The sequence below is a fragment of the Manduca sexta genome, chromosome 14 (assembly GCF_014839805.1).
Source record: "Manduca sexta isolate Smith_Timp_Sample1 chromosome 14, JHU_Msex_v1.0, whole genome shotgun sequence".
Classification (NCBI taxonomy): Eukaryota; Metazoa; Arthropoda; class Insecta; order Lepidoptera; family Sphingidae; genus Manduca; species Manduca sexta.
In genome coordinates this window covers 617535-630187 of record NC_051128.1, presented here as the reverse complement: position 1 = coordinate 630187, position 12653 = coordinate 617535, and the positions used below count along the sequence as shown (strand labels likewise).

General features: G+C 35.5%; 1 protein-coding gene and 1 non-coding gene across 3 annotated transcripts in view; one reads left to right on the top strand and one right to left on the bottom strand.

The window, feature by feature from the left end:
• Positions 1-7937, bottom strand: part of LOC115442910 — a 59092-nt gene extending 51155 nt beyond the window's left edge. The window contains exons 1-11 of one of the 2 annotated variants that reach the window (XM_030168114.2): positions 7853-7937; positions 7482-7549; positions 7028-7154; positions 6055-6161; positions 5571-5709; positions 5101-5217; positions 4789-4891; positions 4307-4430; positions 3451-3567; positions 953-1105; positions 526-615 (exon numbers count right to left, since the gene is read on the bottom strand). In XM_030168114.2, the coding sequence (XP_030023974.2) occupies positions 526-615; positions 953-1105; positions 3451-3567; positions 4307-4430; positions 4789-4891; positions 5101-5217; positions 5571-5709; positions 6055-6161; positions 7028-7154; positions 7482-7547 (1143 nt within the window). In that variant the 5' untranslated portion in view covers positions 7548-7549; positions 7853-7937. The remainder of the gene's footprint in view (positions 1-525; positions 616-952; positions 1106-3450; positions 3568-4306; positions 4431-4788; positions 4892-5100; positions 5218-5570; positions 5710-6054; positions 6162-7027; positions 7155-7481; positions 7550-7852) is intronic. The other variant, XM_030168115.2, reaches the window with a different exon arrangement.
• Trnaq-cug lies at positions 2406-2477 on the top strand. The gene has a single exon. It is a non-coding gene; the product is annotated as a tRNA-Gln (tRNA).
• Positions 7938-12653: the final 4716 nt, after the last annotated feature.

The following is a 12653-nucleotide window of genomic DNA, read 5'->3' as shown; positions in this document are numbered from 1 at the left end:
ATTTGACATTCAAAGATATTTTATAGTAGAGCTGGCAAACAAGCTAATGATTCTGCCAGTTACAGATGCGCTACAAATATTACATACCTAATATATATTTTGTCCGTAATACATGGGTTGATTTCGGATCCGGACTTTACCATAAGTGGCCGCAGCAAACCAGTGCCATGATGTTATAACACAATTTATGCTGACATGGTCAAATAGTTGCCGCAAAGTGGTCGTGAAATTTGTATTATTACTATGTTTTTTTATATAATATTGTTTTAATTGTTATAATGTATATTTGAACTGCGACAATAAGTGATTCTCTCTTAATCGTCTTCCTGTTTTGATTGTCCGATGGTAAGGCAGCAACACTATTTATGTGACTAACCATACTTTCATATTATACCCTTTTCTTCGAATTCTTAACTTTTCAGTTCAAGAATATTACCAAAATTTGTAGCGAAAAGGATTCCAGAAGAAAGTAAACCGATCTACTGCCTCCAAAACAATTGCAATATGGTGAATTTGTATACTAACCCCACTCTCTATGTTCTTCACGAAGTCCGCCATTCTTGAACTGTAATCGTCCACAACTTGGTCCAGTTTTTCACACAGTTGCAAAGCATCCTACAACAATGTATTATGATCACAGTAATAACAAAACAATGCAACAAACTAAAAGTGGAACTCGTAATGTGTGCTCTGTAGCTCACATGTATTGTCTTTATTTTTCCATTTAAGATATACATGAAGAAATATATTGTAATAATAATTTAGCTCTTAAACCTACGGCTTGATGTTAGAAGGTTCAAAATCAATATTCCTCACTATTACTTAGAATATAAGGCTACAAAGATAATGCTTTCAAAAAAGATTACTTTTAACACAGGACGAATAGTTCAAAATCTTTGAGTACGGATTTCCAAATATGTACGCAATATTATAAAAACTGACCTAAACTTACATCATTGTATAGATCGATGGCAGCGGCAAAGTCCTTAGGTGTTGGTGCTGCTCTGCACACGACAGAGACCTCACGTGTGGCGCGTAATAATGCATGAAGCGCAGCGTCACATTCTCGGAGGCACCACGTTTGTTCTACTGAACGATGGAACGCCTGAATGTTCAATAAACAAATATTAAACCACCGTATTTTACGTATACGGCAAATTGATCCCACTGCACCTGATGGTAAGTGGAGTGGGGTCTTATAGAATGTCCACTGACGAGAGATGATTACCTGTCAACAATCGATACAATTATGCCGGCCTTACATGGGCCACTATGACGGGTTTTAACACCTTGCGTACGGTGATCGCTATTGTTGAAGTTGCACAGGGAAACACAAAATCTCTCTTCACTACATAGTATAAAACAAAGTCGCTTTCACTGTCCCTATGTGTGCATAAATCTTTAAAACTACGCAACGGATTTTGATGCGGTTTTTTTTTTAATAGATAAAGTGATTCAAGAGGAAGGTTTATATGTATAATAATAACATCCTTTAAATAGTGGAGAAATACTGTTATTTTGTTATGTTATACCCGTGCGAAGCCAGAGCGGGCCGCTATGTTTTTATATACAACGTTCACAGTTTTTCTGTAGTGTATTTAGTATCAGCATTGCACCCGTGCGAAGCCGGGGCGGGTCGCTAGTTATAATATAATCTGAACTGGCAGCTTAATAGTATTTGACTTATTATAACAATGTTTTGTTGTTACTAAGCGCTATGTGTTGTCTTGTTACGGTTGTTTTCCAACGTGCAATATATAAGAAATATATAAGTTGTTATTCTACTGAAAACCTGGTTTGCTTTCCCTCTCTAATTACGCTTATTCTGCTGTACAACTCTGCCAGTGCGACTCGAAGTCCAAGAGCTATCTCGGCGGATATAAAATATATCCTACCACCAACATACAACCAACAAAAATAGTTACAGCAGTTACACATAATAATATCTCTAGAAAGATACAAAGATTGATTCAGACGAGTTTCCCAAGCGTGCCTTATAGTCCAGAATATTTCTCAATATTTGATTTGAATAATTGTAATGCTACATTCCCTTAAAATGGTGCATTCTATTTACTCATCGTGTGAATGATAAAATGCATATTTATAGAATCCAAATACCAGGTCAAAATTTAAAAAAATATCGATTGAAACACTTTACTAAGTAGGTATTCAACCAATCTTAAATTGAAATATTTATAGATGGAAGGTAACCGAATATTAATTACACTACATTTATTATTCTGGACCCTGCTCGAGATAGTTTTAATTTAAACCTAACATGCTTATCAAGTAGATCACTTCGCGAAGATGCAATGTCGGTCGAAGGTCACTTGACCCGCAGAAATAAAAATAGACAACGCTGAAAATTACGCAACAGGATGTGAAAATCGTCATCCCTTTCAGCCGGTTCCATGGTGTAATGGTTAGCACTCTGGACTCTGAATCCAGCGATCCGAGTTCAAGTCTCGGTGGGACCTAAATGTTTTTTTATCTTTTACTAAGATTTGGAACAGATAGCTAAGAATTATTTATAAGATGGCTAAGAAACCTTCTCTTATGTACTAACTTTGACATATCTTACTTTTGTAAATTCATCACACTTTGATTTCTTTATTTATTTATTGTATTGCAACTACAGGACTATAAAAATAAATAATACAAAGAAACCAAATTAAATTTGTGATGAACGTATACCAAAAAGGAAATTCAAATTAGTCATTAAGATGTTTTTATCGGTAATCGTCTTACTGGTCTATTAGCAGTCATTGTAATCTGGATTGGAAGATTCTGGGTCCCAGATTTTTTTGGTTTGCAGATTGGGACACTTTCCGAGTGTATTTTTTACACTTAAATCTGACGTGTGTGGCCAAGTGGGCACCCTTATTACTAACGTTAAGACAGTGAAATGTATGCCTGCAGTGGAATAATGTAATACAGAGCTGATATTCTGTTTTGTATTACAAATATTTGATTTTATATATAATTTACTCGTCGTTTCGTCCACGTAAAGGTAATTTTTCCAGAATAAAAAGGTAATGTGTTCTTTTCATCTGTTGGCCCAATTTCACCAAAATCCATTCAATATTTAATGCATTTACTCGTAAGTGGCAACCAACGTATAGACTATAGACATATTTATATTGTTTCAAATTTATAATACTACTAGCTGTGCTCGCGGCTTCACCCGCGTGGAAATCAGTGTGTTACAAAGATTTTCCCGTGTAAATCCCGACCTACGAGATTTTTCCAACCACGTGCGACCTCTTCAACAGTAATCGTTATATTTCAGTCAATTTACATAAAATCGTAATGTACTATTAATCCAAACCTTCCTTAAGAATTGCACTATCTTTTAGTAAAAACCGAACAAAAATCCATTCAGTAAATTTTGAAAAAAAAACGATCACATACAGACAGACAGCTTTTGGGGACTACTTAAATTATGCTTACCTGATAAGCCTGCAGCAGGTTCTGATGCAGCGACACGATCCTCACCATCTGCGATTGGAACTGCGTGTGTTTTGCAAAGGGCAGCGTTGTGTTGCTGTTGCGTTTCACGTCGTGCATCTGGGATAAAACATTACATAAAACTAGGTATTGCTCGCGGCTTTGCTGGCGTGAAAAGCCTTTCCTGCTTCCAAAGTCCCTAAAACTCTGTTCATAACGGGGCCTGCAGGAAAACTGCGCCATCTAGTTAAAAAATCTGATTAAAATCTCGTTTCTTCCTATAGAAACAATTTACTGGAATAAAAATTAGTATAATGTTAATGCAGGACACGGTCTTCATGTGTCCAAATTGCATCCAAGTCCCTACAGCTGTTTTTGCGTTTACTTCTAACAATGCAATTGCGTTTTCTTCAAACATGCAAACATTTTCACAGTCTTACGGATATATAATATTAGTGAAAGGTGAGGTAGTGTGCTGTGAGATTATGATAAATTATATTATTATTAAATGCCTAATACCAAAATGATGTAAGTAAATTATTGTGAAGTTAGGGATTATATTAACGCTTCGTGCTGAATAGGTATACTTAAGGTATTAAGTACTCGCTGGATGTAGGGCGTTTCTAGCAGGTCAGTCTGGAAATCTTTAGAGCAGACTTATGATCAGCATTGGACTTCCAAAAGCTGAAGATGACGATGATTAGAAATTGTCATCATAAGATGGCTGATCGTTAAATATGGCAAAATATCTCCTTAGTTGATACTACATTCAATAAACTACGCCCTTTGGTTATCATCAGATCCAGTTTAGTCACCGTACTTGGAGAAATATTACTTCCTGAAGTAACTTGATACTAACCTGCCTCTGCAGTTGGTACATGTAGATCCTGTTGAAGCGGCCGCAGAACTCTCCGGATCTCTTCATCATCTTCGCCACTTCCTCCGGCTCCACCATGAGGATATCTTGGCGCTCCAACCACGACCTTTGACGAAAGGAAATATTTATGGAAAAGTTAAGAAAAAGGATTGCATCTTGTGTAAGAGACCTTTTGGTTAGATATCATTGTTTTATCTATTGTTGCTTCCAAATAGTATGAAATATTGTGTTCTAATTTGAAGTTATTTTAACGTATTTCATTATTGAGTATATGGATAGTTAATTCTTATATCTCAGGTTGATGAGCGCAGTGAAATTAAGTCCAGAGATTTTGAATTCAAAGTTTTTGCTGATGTTGCTACATTTTATGGAATTATGGGATGTGGGCATTGTCTTACCATCAAGCGAGTTATTGCTCGTCTCGTCATTTATTTTGAAAAAACAATTGCATAAATAGTACTTACATGATAGCCATCATTTCTTCATTTATTTTCATCCTGATGTCCTTCACTTTCGCGCAGTAGATGCTGCTTTCGATCAAATTCGCCATATTTTCAGACGATTTCTCTTGAAAAGTGAAATAGTTTGTATCAACTAATATAACAGGTTAATAACTAGAAAAAAAGGTCTAGCTATTACGCTTTCCTGACTAGAGAGACTTTGATGATAAGTAGAAGCCCAAGAAAAGAAACAAAATATTTGTCACAAACCAAACCCCTTACCAAGTTGGAAGAAAAACCAATCTATAGACATAAATATGCTAAAGTAACACATACTGGCCTCCTTGTCAACTATGGTCGTTTTCTGTACAACGGGCGAAGAGGTGCCGGTTTGATTCTCGCGCACTGTGCATGGACTACCCATGGAATCGTTGAGGACCTCTTCTTCGGGACCTTTGAGGATAAGAGACAATGTAACATATTTTGTAACAATATATCGAAAATACTTAAAATCTGATACGAGATACCCCGGTAAAACGTGTTCTCAAATGGGAGAAGTTGAGTAACTGTTATACGCATAATAGATAGAGTATCTTCTTGAAGTAAAATTTCGACAAGGTCAACAAAATTAACAATTGCTTACCTCCCTAAGTGTGAACACCACATTACTTGTAATTACTTCAAAGAAAGGAGGATATTCTCAATTTGGATGTATATATTTTTTTTGTGTAGTCCCTGTTAGTATTCATCGGAACAGCACAGCATCTTGTTATCATATCCTCTAGCAACATGTTTATATGACCCACCTGATATCTCATCGTCCTTCTCAGAGTCGAAGATGTGGAACATGTCCGCGACTTCCTCTTTTTCAGGCTCGTCTGCAAAAGTAACAGTATGCTGAACATGTTCTTCGTGTTGCGGCGCTTCTGCGGTCTGCTGTATCTGCTAAAATTGAAAGATTATGTTACCGATTGCAGTTAATGTTATGGTGCCACTAAAAATAGTGAAATTCAGATGTGTTCACATTCATGTATTCTTCTTCAGATTAACTGCGATAATGGATCCATCGAATGAAACCTATTTGACATGGTTACAAATGATGATGTCCATCGGTTTGTAATTAGCATTGATTCGTATAGTGCTTAGGATACTTTCTTGAAATCAGCGAGAAGACCACGGAAATACACCGTGAAATCTGATATTATGTTTAATATTGACTATCGCGTGTGAAAACGATAACACCTAAAATGAAATGCCGAATGTGACTAAGTATGTTCCTAAATAACGTACATCCGCTTCTTCTTCAGCCTGCTCTTGTTTCATCTTCACGAGTTCAGTCTCCATCAACTCTCTGAGACAACCTTCGGGAAGTTGTTCCAAGAATTGATATGGGTCATCTGAAAGGAACAGGGCATAATACTACAATTGTCAAGATTTAAAATACTGGAAAGATTATATACATATAGGTAGAACTGCCTTGCGTAGCGTATTTGTAATGTGTAAGCATACAACTACCGCGCTGAGGTCCTGGGTTTGAATCTCGGGTTGGGCCAGAAAAAATTGTGACTGCGTTTTACCAAAATTTACTCAGTCACAATTTGGAGTCAGGAAGTTCGCGGTGTGATACCCCTGTGGCTCGGAAAGCATGTAAATACATTGGTCCTGCGTCTGGTCTCCCTCCGATCATGTCCGATCGCCGATTTACCGGACTATGAGAGAGAAGGGACAGAGAGTGCAGCTGTGTATTGCGCACACACTTGTGCACTATAATACGTTTGGCGTACTTGGCTTATCTCCGTTAGCCGCCGTCGCCGAAATTCGATTAGGAAGGAAATCATAATATTAACTTTCAATAAGTAATTGCGAAAGTGGACCCGGCACAACATATAGGTACTAATATGCATAAATGCGTTTTGCAAATCGTTCTAATGATAATTAGATTTGCATAAATTCTACATAAAGGGAGGCCGGTAGGAATAGGGTTATATGGACCCTTTGCCACTGGTAGTAGAGTTCTTAATGTTATTATTAAATAGTGATCCGTCGCGCCATCTGTTAGCATATTTACGAACAATACGTAGGTACGATTTTTCAATCTTTGGATAAAGCTAATCATTTAATTAATTAAAACCCGAATGAGGACAGCTGTTAAACACACACTCAATTGCCATTTTTATTTTATTACTGTTACTATCTAATAATTCATCGCTGATTGAAAATTAACTCTAAATTTTGTGATAAGTGTATGTACATTGTCACATACCTTCAAACACAGTGTGAACTACATCTCTCTCCTTTATGAACTCGTCCCAAATCTTTTGCTCTTGTTCCTTGAGCCGCTGCCTACGTGTCGATTTCCAGGTTCTTTCTAGTTCGCCTCCCTCGATGTACTGAAATATAATAAAATTTGAATGACGGTAGTTGTAATACTAACGAATTCTTGTAAGTGAGCAACGAACCATTTCATAATTAATAATTTCATATTTTCAGTTATTTCTGCATAATTCCGACAGATGGCGTAAAACTACATTTCCAAACTAATTTTACTCTATGGTTCAGTGATTTTAACATTTTTTTTTATTGTTATAATTTTAATAGCACGCTAAGAATTTCATTACAAAATTATTTAGGGCGGATTCAGTTTCAATTCTACATGCACTTTCGCGGAACCATATGTCGGTAGTCGGAAAATTAATAAAAAAAAAAAAACAACAAACCTGCAAATCCAGAATTCCGATTTTCGTATCAGGCATGAAAGAAAATCCACGCACACACGTCTCCATATCTATAAAGGAATTCATAATAACTTTTACATATTATTTGATTGTTTTAGAATAACACTTTTGAATAGCAAAGATTCGAATAGTCTGTAAAACCTTGAATCATTAATTATATTGAACATAGAGGAGAGTAATATGCTGAAAACTAGTGTAGAACAAAATATTAAGTAGGTAAGTACCGATCTGATTATCTAAACATAAATAAGAGTCATTTTATTGTTAACAATAATACGAAAATAAAAATAATTACAGGATAATATATAACAATTCTAAAATATTACATATAAATTATTAGATTAAATTATTACCTTTTAGTTTAATAACTTTTGAAAGGAATAAAACAATTCCTGTGCTGTGTTTATGAAGTGACACATCGGTTGCTAGGCAACGCGACTTTACAACATACCATCTTTTTTTTTCTATCCTGACTATACGTTTGGTAATCGATTAAAATAAATATTTATGAAAATTATAATATTACAATATTTAATAAATTTTACAAAACCATATATAATGTTGCAATAATATATTTGTATTTAATTTGTACGGTTGTTTCTTTAAAAGAATATTTTGCATCCAAAACAATGTTTCCGTCATTCGTCGAGAGATGTCGCTGTTTTCTATTATTGACGCAAATTTATGCGCGTCATAACGAATATAATTTTTGAAGGGCCAACTTATGTGATTTCAAAAATTATATAAAATCTGAGGTGATCTTTGAATTTATTTATCTCTAGTATGATATTAAGCGCACACCCTTTACCGTGTTTGAGCCCATCCACATTACCCGGGCTGAAGCCATTGCAAAGGTTTCCCCGTTGGGATGGATCTGTATTGACGTTGCCTGATAACGAAAATGTGAGGACTGAGGTAGGAGCTCCGTATATTAATTATGGGTATTCTTAAATGAGAATTTCGAAGACTATACGTTTGTTGTGACAATCGCGGGTTCGGTTTCCGAATAAGAATAAACGAAACAACTCACATCACGCCTTTTATCCCCAAGTATAATGGCAGAATGGTAACTAGTGGCACTTTTGGCCATGTTTGTTCTATCTCACACGGGCGAGCCTCTCGCCACTTCTCATAAATCCCACAAATTTCATACTCTGGGCTGATACTGGGCAGAAAATCTCAATATCATTGCCAACCCGGGACACACCCGAAACTATTTTTTTTGTATAAAAATCGGTCCAACGGTTTAGACGGAGATCAGTGTCATACACACGTATAGAAGAAGAAATTTAAGAAAATAGAGCCTCTAAATTCACATTCATTAACGCGCGAATTGTCGGACGCGCGAAGTTAAAATAGTTTTACGAAATTTTCGAATTATCTTAATTTTTGTAACCTACAAAATATTATAAAAATTAAATTAATGAAATTGATGTAGTCGTTCTGAAGGTATGGTGTGACCCAGTGATAAAAAATCATTTTCATATATTATATAGATGGATATTTTTTTACGCGTGTACAGTTAAGCTAATTTATCTCAGATTAATAAAGGTCTATCAACTCTCATGCTATTCCTGAGTACTGGTTAGTAGACATAAGTTTTCTCGTCAGCTGGATGCACAATACTATGGTGCCCTTTATACAATTGCATCGATGACTACACTTCGTCACGGTTGTACAATTTTCACCCTTTGCGTTATAAAAGAGGTAAAAAAATGTGGGGTGACGAGTAAGGCTATTACTAGGTATATATTGAGCCCAGATGCAGTTTTTTAAAGTAGGAAAGAGATCCGTATTAACTTTGAAATATACGTGTTGGTTCAAAAAGTAGTCTGAGGTTCAAACCATTCCAATATTTAGGTACTATATATTGAGTCCAGATGCAGTTTTGTTACGTAGGAGAAAGATCTGTATTAACTTTGAAACATACGTGTTGGTTGAAAAAGTTGCCTGAGGTTTAAACCATTCAAATATTTGAAACATACGTGTTGGTTGAAAAAGTTGCCTGAGGTTTAAACCATTCAAATATTTGAAACATACGTGTTGGTTGAAAAAGTTGCCTGAGGTTTAAACCATTCAAATATTTGAAACATACGTGTTGGTTGAAAAAGTTGCCTGAGGTTTAAACCATTCAAATATTTGAAACATACGTGTTGGTTGAAAAAGTTGCCTGAGGTTTAAACCATTCAAATATTTACAGTATTCATAAGAAGCATTGGTTTACAATACAATATTCATAACTATGTTACTTATTAGTACAAATACTAACCATAAAAAAAGATTTTGGGCCTATTTATAAATCATTTTATCAATGTCCCCTATTGTTTTAACTCTTCACGTCTGAATTGATTTCAAGTGTATGATAAAAGCTTATTAAAAGAGGGACCATTCAAGTTAAAACATTGATTTAAAGACTTATTTCAAAAGTAGTTTATCCAATTCGTCGTATTCTTGTTTAAATAACAGAGTCTATATACCCATATTCTTAGTTGTTGAAATTGTGTCGGACATGGTGATACCTTCGCACCATATCACATCATGGCGAAATTATGTTGACGTGGTTGCATTTGCACCTCTGCCTACCTATATGGACAAAAGCGTGATGGGCGTTCGTTTTGTTTTTATTTCTCACCTCACTCTTATTGAGCATACCCTTAATATTTCGATTTATATATATAGTAACCAGTCTCTAACCTTCGCCACGCCCGCTGACTCACGCAGCTTCCTTGCTAGCGAGGATTTTTCCTCCATTCCGTCCAAAAATAGTGTGTTTACAACGACATTGGGGCGTAAACAATGAGCTAAGAATTTATAGACAGACGCTAGACCGAGATCTTATCGATATCTTGTTTGCATATACCAAGTACATGAGTAGAAAGTTCATCCAGATTTTTTTATTCATTTTGTAGGTATCATTGTTTGACACACGAATCAAGCCTGTATCCTCGAACGGGTAGGTAGAGTATGAAGACCCTCTCTATCTCTTTCTCTCTACCAATCCCGTTGGCGCAGTCGTGAGCGTGTTTTTTGTGCCCTTACTCTGAAGCGTTCATCTCTATAAAAAGAAACTCATCAACTTATAAAATTAGCTGGGGACATCTTCGCGGAAACTATGATGAATAGTGTACACAAATACTATTTCCTTTTTAGGGTTCCGTAAAAAACATATTAATACTTTCTGTAAATAAAAAAGGGAAAACTAAAACGGTTTCAGTATATGACTCTACATAGAATAAATAAAAGATGAAAAAAATCCTTTAAAAAATAATTTAAGAAGCTCATTTAAAACCGTGATTTTATAAACTATAAATAAAATCATTTATTATTATAAACACTATTTAGGAATAAATTTAATTCAGAAAACTGGCAACGTTTATGAAAAGTTCGTTATGTTAATAGAAAACTCATTTCATAAACATTTAAAACTTTCTCAGGTACGGAATCTCATCGCAAATTCGGGTACACGCTTTACCAGAGTTGTTTTCCCGAAACGAACATTAATATTCTGTCATCTGCTCTTTAATTTATCACTATTCAAAGTAACAGAAACATAGACTCTCTCTTTCAATCCATCATCGCTTCCTAGACCTACACTGTCAAAATTAAGTCATTACTAGTTCAATAGCAGCCATCACGGCAGTTGGCAGGCAGCCCGGGCGAGTGACAGTGAGTCAGCGGCTGCGCGATCAATACCCGCTCGCCCCCCCCCCCCTCCCGCACTCGAGCCCCCACCTCATCTACCTGCACAAGAGATTCGGAGTCCAAACACTGCGGACTTGGACTGGTGGTTATACTGAGTGGACCAAGGTCGAGCGTCGACCTGCCTCTGGTCTGATGCGTTCTCAAATGCATGTTTATCATTGTGTGTGCGCGTGTCGCGTTCGGTGCACGCTCGAGCGTCCCTGATTTGTTTTGGGATTGTGCGGGAATGGCGTCCAAGGTGCTCGTGCCGGCCGCTCCTTTTGCGAAACTGCAGGTTAGTATTGTGGTAGTTAGTTGGGATTTTGAAGTGTTTGATGATTTGCTATATTTGGATGTGTGTGGATTTACGGAGGCATAGTAACGCCCTTTGTTTTTTTTGTGATTCGTATTTTTGGATTAAATTAATCATCAGATAAGGTTATTGGAAAATATTTTGATTAAAATATTCATGGCTTATTTTTCTTGTTTTAAAAAGATAAAGAACGAAATCCATTGTTCGTACTTTCCCATAAAGACAATGAAACAAATTGCACTTTGCATTATTAATAAAATAGTACGATGAAATTGGAATCGTCACGACTGAATATATTATGGATAACCTTTTCATTGCTACCCTAAATGTTACCGTAAAGCTAAGACAAGCAATTTTGAACTCTATTGAATAGGAATCGGTACAAAGGAAGACACAGGAAGTGAAACAAAGAACAACTTAACAACTTGAGTTGTAATTTAGATATATTTTCGGCAACCTTTGTAGTAAAGGTCTTCCTGTAGATTTATTTGACAGATTATATAGATATTATGATTATATAGATAGGTGTTTATTTTGTCCAGAAGACAAAACTTGGACAATTGGTGAATATTTGTTTTGGGTACATTAAATTTTGTTTACTTACGGGATGTAGAAACGGTAGTATATTGTTAATTATTGTTTACAATGAAATTGAAGAATGAATTAAAATTCATTAGAATTTCTTATAAAGGATAATATAATAAGTAACAACACAAATAAAATAGTTAAATTAAATACAATTTTCTGTACTCTTTTTTTACGAAATCCTACGAATAAGTCCACACAGGCAAAAAAACTGTAGTTTTTTTTGTTTTAAAGACTTAACTTCTAGAATCTGGAACTACTACTCTGATATAAACCCTAAGAGTTTTTTTTTTATTATAGACGAAATTTAATGCACAGGAAGTTATGTGCTTAAGCAGTACTTAACACTATAAGTAGATAGGTATTTGTGTTAAGTGTTTCATAGGTATAATGTCTTTATGTCACTCAAATAATTGAAATGTAAAGCAGTCATTCCTTGAAATGTTAGAGTTACACTTGTTTACTATTAGGTATTGTTGAGTGAAAATTTAAGAAAACATATCTTACACTAATACTTATTTACAAATGGTTTGGACTTCCCGCACTGTTGGCTTTGTTATTACATAATATTATTG